At 47.3% G+C, this 11,649-nt stretch overlaps 1 protein-coding gene across 1 annotated transcript; it reads right to left on the bottom strand.

The window, feature by feature from the left end:
• Nucleotides 1-422: 422 nt before the first annotated feature.
• Nucleotides 423-6,399, bottom strand: LOC129684499 (probable N-acetyltransferase CML1). The gene is made up of 2 exons (XM_055617681.1): nucleotides 6,244-6,399; nucleotides 423-5,021 (listed from the first exon to the last, which is right to left on the bottom strand). Exons 1-2 carry the CDS (start codon nucleotides 6,250-6,252, stop codon nucleotides 4,140-4,142), a joined length of 891 nt encoding a protein of 296 aa, XP_055473656.1. The 5' UTR covers nucleotides 6,253-6,399; the 3' UTR covers nucleotides 423-4,139.
• Between the last annotated feature and the right edge of the window lie 5,250 nt (nucleotides 6,400-11,649).

Genomic DNA, 11,649 nt, shown 5'->3' with positions numbered 1-11,649 from the left:
AGTTTTTAAGGTAGCTGAGGACAAAGGGAAATGCAGAAACGACAGCGGTGGCTCAGCCCATTTTCAGTGGCCCTGCTATTTAAATGCGTTCCTGCCGTGGGCCCATGTCCTCCCCCACTCTCTGCAGCCCAGCTTTGGCATGAAGCCTTGGTTACTTCTCTGCCACTCAGGGGATGAGTTCTGTAAAAATCACAATGTTGAGAGGAGGACATATTGAGGGGATATGTGTAGAGTTTGAGGAAAGAAATGGGTGGATAGGATCACATTTCATTGTATACGTGTTTGAAATGCTCAAGAATAAAAAAAAAATTATAATTAGAAGACAAAATTTTCAAACAAAAGGGGTAAGTTGGTAGGTGTTAGGAAACGTGCGCCTGTGAGGATTACATGGCGGGTTCACAAATCACACCACGAGATCGGTTCCATGTGGGAGGTTTATTAGGGGAAGGGAGAAGGGGGTTGCAGAGAGACGAGGCGGAAGAGAGAGAGAGAGAGGAGAGCAAGAGAGGGACCACCTGTCCGGGTGGGCCCTTTAAGTTGTAAGGAAACCATGACCTCCAGGTGTGGTCACCTGGCTGGCTGAGGACACATGATAGGTTGCTGGGCAACCCAGAAGCAGCTTGTGTTCCAAAATACTAACAGTAGATTTGCCAAGCCTAAGGTAAAGCACCAATTTCATTTGCTAAGTGGACTGAAAGTTGGCTTTTGCCTGGGGTCAAATGGCAGTAAAGTGCTGTCTGCTCTCATTTACTCTCTCCCCTAAAACTCTGTCTCTCTGTTTGAATTCTCTGTTGTCCTTCTTTCCTGTTCCTTTTGTATCCATTAAGTCTGTGGAATGGAAGAGTTCACTGTCTGTCTTTCTATTTAGGAATAATTCACATTTCTTCCTTAAGTCTTTTATTTGAACATCTCCATTTTGACAGATCCTCTGGCAGTTTGATAACCCAGTAAAGACGGTTTAAAAGAAAAGTAGGGAGTTGGGGAGATGGCTCAGAGGGTAAAGTTCTTGTCTTACCAGCATGAGGACCAGAGTTCAGACCTCCAAGCAGCCACATAAATGTCAGGTGAGCATGATGGTTAACTTGTAATCTTGACAGGTGAGAAGCAGAGAGGGGATTCCCAGACTGAGCTAGCTAGTTAGACTCCCCAGATTAGCAAACTATGTGTTCAAATGAGAGAGTCTGCCTCAACACAGACAGAGAGTGGCTGAGGAAGACTTCTGATGATGTCAAGGTCTGCCCATGCCCTAACACATGTGAATATGCCTGTGGACATGAATGCACCACACACACACACACACACACACACACACACACACACACACAAATAAAATACAATACAGATGGCTCTAGTCGAGCTCAGTGAGTCCCAAAATAAACTAAAAAAGACATGATTCTGGGAAAGAGACTTTCGGGGAAGAGGGAATGTTGATAGAGATTGAAGGAAAATAAAAGAGGGTGGGAAGAAAGAATAATCAGAATACATTACATACCAGCAAGAAGTTGTCAAAGAATAAGCATAAGTAATAAAAAAAAATCACAACATAAAAATACAAAAAACAGGGTGCTGGAGAGATCTCTCAGCAGTTAAGAACACTTGTTTTTGCAGAGGACCCAGGGCTGGTTCCAAACATCCACATGGCTGCTTACAACCATGGGTAACTCCAGTTACAGGGTATCCAATGCCCTATCTAACCTCCACAGACACTAGACTGCCTGTGGTGCACATCTATATGTTCAGGAAATATACTTGTACCCATAAAATTTAAAAATTAAATTGTAAAATAAAAAATGTGTAAGCAGGCAGGAAGAGTGGTTTTATGAACATGTTTCCCAGGTGTATTTGGCCTCTGCAGAACATTTTTAATGCTGTCTTTACATTAAGATTTAGAAATACTTGGCCCACTTGCCCCGGTGTGGTGAGGCATGCGTTTACTCCTAGCACTCAGAAGGGAATCTCTGAGTTCGAGGACAGCATGGTCTACAGAGTGAGTTCCTGGGCAGCCAGGGCTACGCAGAGAAACCCTGTCTTGAAAAACAAAACAAAAATATTTAGAAACACTTTATATTAAAGTCCTATCTTCACAGCCTCCTGGCAAACTAATACCACAGATTTTTTTTAAAGGACCATGACAGGCTTCTCACACAAAGCCAAGCCTCTCACTCTTTCTCCCTCGTCTTTCCTGTAGGACTATTTTGCTAGGCTGCCACCATGCCAAGAGGAAAGCTTTGCTGGAACAATTGTGAATAGCACAAAGCATTCCAAGCAGAGGCTGAGCTTAAGACAGCAGCTTCCATTGGAAAGATTTCTGTGGCATGATGCACAGCTAAATGACCTCTTGGTTCATAAACTTACCAGCACAGGGACATCTCTGCTATGAAACCTCTGAGCGTTTCAGATAGTACCCTAAAAAACACTTGTAACCCTCAATGGCTGTTCTTGATTTATTTTTCCTCTCACTGGACTTTATCATTGTTTACTACTCAAAAGCAGCACTGCCAAATAAGCCCTAATTTTCACAAAAACAACAGCATAGGGACATCTTTATTATGTTCGGTTTTACCAATAAAGACTCGGAAGCCAGATGCTGGCTCAGAGAGGCAGAGAAATCACCCAGCTGATTTTCCTCCTCAGCAGACATCTCAAAAGGAAAAAAGAAAAGGAAAAAGAAAGAGGAATCTTTTTTTCTCCACTCTGTCCTCAAACTGAATGCTCTCCTCTTCTACTTCCTATGGGTCTCTCTGTCCAGAGAGACTCCAGCTCCAGGGGGTCCAGTGTTGTCAAGTCTGTCTCTTGACTTTCTCTTACTCTCTATGTTTTTTTCCTATGTTCCCTGTCAGCTCCCTGTCAGCTGGTTGCTTTCTCTGGCCCTTGACCTAGGGTTAACTTTATTTAATCTTCTTTACAATATTTCAAGCAGCAAGCTCTTGAATGTGTGGTGTGTGCTACAGCTGAGCCACACCACAACTAGAAACAGGTTTTCCCAGTCAACAATACAGTCTCAGAGTTCACAGTGTGATCAGATACTCGGTCCCACCTGTGTGCGCATATGTGCTTCACTTGTATGTACGCATTGCCCTTGGATGCCAGAAGAGAACATTGGATCCCCTGGAACTGGAGTTGCAGGTGGATGTGAGCCACTGTGTGGGTGCTGAGAGCTGAACCTGAGTCTTCCGGAAGAGCAACAAGAACTCATAGCCAATTCTGTACTATCTGTTTAAAACATATTTTATGTGCTTAATACCATGGCTTTCCCCTTTCCTGCAATTCATTCAGAAAGTAGTTGGCTGTACCCATAGCATCTATGCCATTATCATATCAACAAGAGTATCTTGCCTGATGTGATTTAACAACCCTCTCTTCCACCCCAACAGCCAGCAGAGCAGTTTCTGAAACTGGAAATGCCAATTAGTAAGGAGAAAAAAAAATCATGTTTGTCTATGTGAAAGTCTCAGAGAAAAGCATGCATTCCTGGAAAACAAGTCTTTTTGGTTCGGAGCCATTCTGTGACTTGCCAAAAGGACACCATGAAGATATGTGAATCTATGAGAAGACTAGTTGGCAGGAGGGCAGAGAGTTGCCTATCAGATCTCTCAAAGACATCTATAAGCCAATGAAATGCCAAGGCTGGGCAGTAGTTCCTTTGAGGATAACCTAGACAGCTGTGATTAGCAGGTCCTTCTGGGTTAGGGAATCCCAGTGTGAGACAGTGTCAGAACTATATTGGTATGTCTGTGCTAGAGATTAAATTGCAGAAATGGCAAACTGTCTTGACAACACCAGCACACCACCATGTCTTAATTCATCCACGGAGCTTGTATAATGGAATGGTCAGGCCTGAGGCACCTAAGTTACTGGAGTTCCTAGTCTCAGGACTAAGGCCACTCTAGCCTCAGTTCCCAAGAGTAGTAAATCTAGGACAGTCAATAGTCTCCTACCCTCTTCCTGGACCTACAGACACATGCCATACTTGGCCTCTACTCAGTCATGCAGGCCCATGAGGCTGAGTCTAGTCAGTGCCAGCAGGGGCCACACATGCTGGTCAGGCCACGAAACCACCCTACTCCATCAGTGCTCACAGACACCCTGTACAGGATGTTGATGTTGGAGGAACTAGAGTACATGATTGCCCCTGTTCTTTACACACCATCAAACAGATAGTATTCCAACGAGCAAGACAAATACACCTTTATGACCCACTTCAGTATTAGGGTTTGCTTGTGATAGCACTGTGAGCTGGAGGCTGGCAGATGCATAGGGAAAGATCCCAGCTCCTGTTCCTGAGTAGAGGGGAGCGGGTACATGAAGTGAATTGAAGGAACAGCCAGTAGCTTTGCTGTTGTGTTGAAGAAGGACTTGCCTGTCTTCTGGAAGCCCATTCCCTTGTAGAGGGCCACAGCGTCACGCAGCAGCACGGCGGTACGAAGAACAACCTCACTGTAGCCCTGGTCTTGTGCAAACTGGAGGACAGTTCTGACCAGCACTTTTACTATCCCCTGTCTTCGATGCTGTGAGGACACAGACAAGTGAAAGAGCAGCAGCTGCTTCCTCTTTATTGAGGGATCCTTGACTGGCAAAGCAGCTGCCATGCCCACCACCTGATCCACAGACTCAGCCACCAAGAAGCAGGAGCCAGGCTCACTCAGGTAGGACTTGGTGGTGTCAGCCAGGTCTGTGCGTAAACGCAAGGCCACAAACTTCTTCGAGGACTGTTTGACAAAGAGCCGTAGAAACAGGAGCAGAAAGAAGCTACACATAAGGGCCAGCAGGCAGGAGCCAGACACCAGGACCAGGGCAGTGGGCACCCCAGGTAAGAGCAGGAGAGTTCGGGGCAGCAGCAATGCATGGAGGAAGGCAGTAGGGATGTGCTCCTCCATGCCCCTACAGAACAAGTCCTGGACCTGCTTGTGGTCCCTCTCTTGGTATTGTCGGATGTGATAAGGAGTCATGGGGAGACTTCTGGGTCTCAAATCTGCATCCACAAGGGACAGCCAGACCTGCCCGCACACCTCCTCTGAGCCCTGCAGAAGAGAAGGAAAACCATGTGAATCCACAGAGACTCTTCAACCCTCCTCCAGCCTCCTAGGAGCCATGTAAATTTTACTCAAGAGTGTTTTTTCTGGTGTCACCCAGGAAGCAATAGGATTTCACTGGAAGAAAGAATGAGGTCACTAACACCTGACTATTCCTCTGGCTTCCCCCTTTTCATCTTTGTGACTTTAGTCATGCTACTCGGCCTTTCTCAATCTTTGGCTTCATCTGCAGAACAGTAAAATAACATTTGGTTTCCTAGGTAATCGTGAGGATTATATTAAATAGTATATTAGGTGGCAACCCTTCCCTGTCACTGTCTTTACTCAAGGGCGCTCAAAATTTTTGGTGCCTGTGGCAAGAAATCTGGTATCTAGCCGTTTCCTCTTTAGGGCGCATACCAAATACAAGTTTCAGCAAGGCCTCTCTTCCCGCTAATCAGAGAGTTTAATTTAGTCAGGAATAACAGCTCAAGCCAACACACCCTATCCTTGAGTCCTCAGGAAGGTTGAGGAACTCCAGACCCACGGAGACCCTCCTTGCCCAGCCTTGCTTCTCTGTTCTTTCACCTGATAGCACAGAGCAGGAAATCCCAGGACACTGCAGACTGGACTTTCAGAAGAACCTGCCTGGACCTGCCCCCACCTCCGGGGAGAAAACTTGGGCAAGCACTTCCTTGGCTGCTTCCTGGATAATCACCAACCAAAGGGCAAGAGCTAGACTGTGACAGAGGGGAAAGGACCTGTCCATTCATTTTCTGATCCCCATGGAGCTACTCTGAGGGGAAAAGTAGGCCTGCGGTGGTCCCTGGGTCCCTAACCTTGTGAGAGGGCTGCTACTTCTCTTCCTGGTCCATTCAGGCCACACTGTCTCCCACACAGCACACTCTGACTCTCCCTGAGGATATCCTAGTCCTTTGTGCACACCTTCTAGGCAACAGTACAAATCACCCCATGCTCAAATGTCCTTGTCAAGAGTCCAGGTTATTTGGCTCAGCAGCAAAGTCCTTTGTGGCAAGTTTTTCTCTGTCTAAGCCTACCTGTACCTGTTCTAGGGCAATGAATGCTGGCTCCTCCCTTTCCACTATCATGCGAATATACCAGTTGGGCTGTCTTTTCAGCTTCAGGAGGGCTGCCTTCTGGAGGACAGGCCCTGGGCAGGGGACAGCCATGTGCGCTCTGGGGGCTGCTGAGAGCCCAGAAGACAACTCACCCATCTCATATGGTTTAGCTGAGGGGCTGCCTCACAGGCAACTCAGTCGGCCACCATTCTCCAAGGAGCTGTCCCGATGGAAGCAATGCTCCTCCTCTGCCCTCAACCCTGACCTGCAGGCCTGTGAAGATCCTGCTGTCCTCTTTCATGACTCCCCTGTTGTAATAGGCGATTAATATTTACTAATAATTATCTTTTAGTAAAGCTTACTGTTAATCCTAGACAGCTGTATAACCAAATCACCACACAGAGACTGGGTTTATTTAGTTAACCTAGAACACAATGTGGAGCAATAGTTACTCCCTCTTAAACCTCCAAGTCCTCATAGTTTCCTAACATTTATATTTCCCACATTATACTTGCTTTTTGTGAAATCTTAGGTCTGGTTCATACTCCATGTCCTCCAAGATCTCTCCTCCAGCTCTGCTCTCCTAGCTCTCCTCTCGCCCTTCCTCCTCCCATTCATTTCCTGCCCTCTGGCTCCTCTCCTCTTTCCTGTCCTCTGGCTCCTCCCATTGCACAACACTGTGGCTAATTGTTTTATTTTGGCCTGTTTACACACAGTTGAAACAGGATGCTTAGAGTAAGTATCACAATGCAATATCCGGATTGAAACCAGAAGGGTGGGGGAAATCAGCCTTTGAATGAACAAGGGTAAGGTGTACACATTTCAGAAGAACATTATACCAACACTCCCCGAACAGGTGGAGAGCAGCCTACAGTGAGTTCTTACTTAGGAGTCCCACAGGAGCTTTGGGGCCAAGGAAAAGTGGAACACCCTCAAGGCTGTGACAAGGACCAGAGGGGGATGATGCTGAGATGTCAGGATAGAGAAAGGATGCCCAGAGAAACAGTACAGAAGAGGTTGGTCTCCTGAGCAGTGTGGGCAGGTAGAGAAGCGGGAATGCTCCTGAGGTAGGACCAAGGCTTAGCCCTAGGGAAAAGGTGACCTCATGTGAAGGAGTGGCTGGTTCTAGTAGAAACCTGGTTACATGGGAATACCATCCCAGCCAAGCAGTGCAGGTAATGCATTCCAGATGCACTTGAGGCTGTCAATATGCTTTTAGCTGGGAAGCTAAATGACAAGTGTGGAGGTGAATCTGGGTATCTGTGGGTATCTGTGTTTATTCACTTGGAACACGAGTTAGTCATGGCAGGAAGAGGAGCTGTGTGGGTTGTCCTGGTAAGACAAGGGTCCCTAGATGTTCAGGCTGCATGCTGCAGAAACCCATGATCAACAAGGTGTCCTGGAACTCAATCAGTGCTGGCTCCCAATAGTAACCACAGCACATATAGCTGAGTTGAAGACAAGTTGAGAGGGTATTTTTAATGGCTAAAAGGTCTTGTTTGCTTACAATGTTGTGGACCCAGCGGGTTTATTGTTTTCAAAGGAAACCTTATTTGGTGTTGACTAAGGAGACATCAGCAGGAACAGTGTGCCTTATGGCCTGCCAATTATGACACAGACCAGACAGGGAAATTTGCACAACCTTGAAGTGCATTTAGGGAAGAAATGACAAGGGTCAGCACGACTCAGAGAGTGATGAACAGGAGGACCACCTCAAAGATGTGGAGAGGGCTGCAGCAGAATGTCTAAGCTCATGGAGGGAGAGGCCAGTTTTTAAAAGCTCAGGGATGCTGCATGTAGCTTCTTCATTGCAAACCAGAGGCTGAAACCCAGGTCCTGGTGGAGGCTGTGGCAACTCAGGATGCTTCAACCCTTCAATCTAGGGTTCCAGGTTAACCATTCTCAAGGTGCTCATGAGAAAATGGGTGCTGTGTATCAGTTTCCTATTATTAAAACCTTCCATCTTGGAGGGAAGCTGGTTAAGACATAGGATGTTTAGAGAGGTAAAACAATGAACTTGCAAGGAGAGGTGAATTGTTCCACCTGCAGAGAAGCTTCCTGAGCTCAGGAATTAAGCAACTCAAGAACTTCAGGAAGTCCCTGAAACTGACCAGATTTACTATTCTTCCCTCCTTGAGCATATAAGCATATATGAGCAGTAAGGACTGCTGTGAGACTCTAACACAAGTTAGGCTGCTTGGAAGGAATTGATATCAGCCAAATTACCTAGAAGAAACTCAGACCTACTGAGCCACCTGGAGAGGACACTCTCCAACCTGTTGAGCTGCCAGTGTACAGTTTGGTAAAGTTTTCCTGTTTTTGTGATCTGTCACTCATGATGGGGTAGGCTTTGATGATGGAGCTGTTTTGCTGTTTTGAATCACTCCTGAGCCTGTAAATAACCACTCACCAATATTTCTGTATTTGATCCAATGAAACACTGGATCACTAAGCTGGACTTTGATGGTGTCTGTATTTTGGTCTGTCATCAGCCCTATCTGTGGCAAGTAGACGTGTGTATGTGAGTGTGTGTGTGTGTGTGTGTGTGTGTGTGTGTGTGTGTGTGTGTACATGAACCCCCCATGCTGAGGATGGTTCCATGGTACCATTGACAGGTACAATTGGATTAACTCTTTTATAAAGAATTATTTTATTTTTAGTACTAGTATGTGTACAGGTGTTTTGCTTTCCTGTGTGTCTGTGCACTTACGTGTGCACAGAGGCCAGAGAAGCTGTTGCATTCTCTGGAACTAGAGCTACAGGTTGTGAGCTGCCTTGTGGAGACTTGGGACCGGAGCTGGTTCTTCTGGAAAAGCAGCCAGTACACTTATCCCCTAAAGCATCTCTCCAGCCCCTGAATTAACTCTTCAGATAGCAGGCACTGGCATATGTCCATTTTTTTTTTTTTTGATCCAGGAGACAGTGACTATACCTTAGTGGCCTTTAGTGCTATGGTAGCCCACTTTCCTAAGCAGCACACCCCCCCCCCAACAATCAAGTGCTATTTTAATTTATTTGGAAGAGCAGGAGGAAAGAAAGGAGAGGGAGGGAGAGGGATGGGAAAGAGACCAGAAGATATAGTTTTGTAGGTCACATGTATTTGGCTCCTTGGATGGAAAGCCAGCAGGAACAAGGTGGAGGAGGGGCTTGTGGACCCCTGGTCACTGTTGCTCCCAGGCTTGGGGAAGACAAGCTCCGAGTCAGCATGGTGGAGGTGTTGTCTTTGGCACAACCCCTCCACCATTCGGAACCCAGCCTTTCCTAAGCCTCCAGCTGCAATTTAGGAGAACCCAGTGGTTCTCAGGCTCTGTCTATGGCCTCCTGCTGCCAACCTCCTACCTCACCCCAATCTCAATCTGTGCCTGCTCAGCAGCCTGGAGCAGTGCTGGCTCATGGCCATTCCTGGCTTTGTTGTTGTGTTTTTCTTGGCTTCACTGCAACTTTGTTCCGTCACCATGGAGAGTAAAGCATGGCCTTCTGGGTCAGCTGCTTTGGGGACAAAATTTAGATGTATCACAACCTGCTGTCCTAGATGCTTCTACAGCCCTTTGTGCCCAGGACAGTCCTAGAGCCTGGCTTTCTGTACTGCCACAGCCAGAGCTACAAAAGGCCACTTCTCAGTCGTCACTTGGGTTTGGCACATTGGGAATGGGGTGGGAGAGATTGGAAGATGGAGGGAGAGAGAGAGAGAGAGAGAGACAGTGATCTGGTGCTTCGTCTGGGACTTCTTTGAGAACCAGGTCTATTACAGGCTGTCCATGTTCCCCAAACCCTGCCTCCTTTCTGTCCAGAATAGGCAGCCTTGATGACTTCAAGCTCCTGCTCATGTGCTCAGGCCTGAAGCCACAGCATGCTGGCTTTAGAGCAACCTGGGTGTGAGTCCTGCCCCTCATGGTGAGTCAGATTCACATCACTATCGTTCAGTCCCTGAGACAACCCACTTGCAAAGTGAAAAGGCTTGTTTTGGTTCAGAGGTTTGGATAGTCTCTTCCAGGACTAGACCCAGCTGCCCGCAGAGTCTCTAAAAGAGGGACTCCTGCAGGCTTCACAGGCCACTCAGACGCCGGTCAGGAGATTGTCCAAGACCCTGGGCTGGATGGGTTAGGAAGAGATGAGGCCCGGGTGTGGTGGCCTCTGGATTTCTCAACAGAGCACCAAACTAGGACCAGCTAGCATCCCAGCAAGGGCTGAGCATCCCAGCACTGGCTGAAGGACAGTGGCTATAGTAGGTGTCCTTTGTCAGCAGCAGGGATGGACACCTCAGTGAGAAGCTGACACACTGTTGTCCCTTGGTCAGACAGTGGAACGGATGGAAAAAGACTGCCTCAAAAGGATGTCATCTCCTCTGGTTCTGGGGCAGCTCCTGTACAGAGGCCTCCCTCAGGCATGGCTCCTTCTGTAGATGGTCACATACACCACAGCCTTCTTCCTCCCAGAGGCCAGTGAGCCACATGCTTTCAGAAAAATCTGCTCAGTGGGATTCTAACAGGTAGGTGACCATCTGTGTGGGCTAGAAGACATACTACAGTGCCATGAACTGAGGCATAGGGAGTATTCCCATTGCCCACGGAGCTCCTGTGTTGAGCCCAGGCTAGCTATGTTAAAGTTGGCGGATTTGAAAACAAAACCTTCCGACCCAGAAGGCCTTTCTGCAGGGGTAGGAGAGAAGACACTTATGGTTGAACTGGGAATTCCCCAGTGGGATGCCACCACTGCATCTAAATGACAGGGTTCCAGACATGATGGAACTTCCCCCTGTCATATAGTCGCAGGCACACCCACAGCATGCTCCTGGAAACAACACTCCATCATGGAGGGTAGCACTCACCTTGCTCCATTCATGGCACCTACTGAACTGTATGCGGCACAGCAACAAGAGACTCATCTTCATGAGAGCATCAGTTTCCTACTCAAGGGCCCAAGGTAGGCTTCCAAGATCCCCAGAGTCTGGTATGTAGGCACTAAGCCTCTGGGTGATTCCACAGCAAGAGGGCACCCAGTGCTTGAGAAAGCAGTGCTGGTGTGCAGCTTGAACGGCATTGCTAACTCTTAAGGTTTACACACATCTCCAAGTGGCAGAGGAGACTTACGAAAACAAGCACTGCGAGGCTTTTCCGGAGGACACATGAACAAATGCATTCCAGGTTGGACACTAACAGACCAGATAAATTATTCCACCCGAGGCTAGCTTAGTTGAATTAGCGAGTTTATTGAGATGTGTATAGGAATATGAGCTTAACTTACAGGAGCATGGATGATTCAAAGGCAGCTTCATCTTTGAAAAGCCCAGGCCAGACATGACTCACAGAAGATGCATTCTGGAGCCTTGCACCACTCGCAGGGAGCTCTGAAGGTGAGCCTTTTCCACAGCAGTTACTGCTTCTATAACATTGGGGTGGGCCTCAGTGAATCCTTTAACTTTCAGGTGCTTCCTGATCTTATCAGTTGTCTTATCTCCTGGTCCTGTGTTTCAGGAGCAGACTCTCTCCTTTCAGAAAGCAGTATTTTATTGCCTAGGAAATAGCTACACAGCAAATTTACTAATGACCACACTGCTG

This window comes from Psammomys obesus, unplaced genomic scaffold (assembly GCF_907164565.1).
Source record: "Psammomys obesus unplaced genomic scaffold, mPsaObe1.curated_primary_1811, whole genome shotgun sequence".
Classification (NCBI taxonomy): Eukaryota; Metazoa; Chordata; class Mammalia; order Rodentia; family Muridae; genus Psammomys; species Psammomys obesus.
Note: the sequence above shows the minus strand (reverse complement) of the source record. Positions and strands in the feature narration are given on the sequence as shown.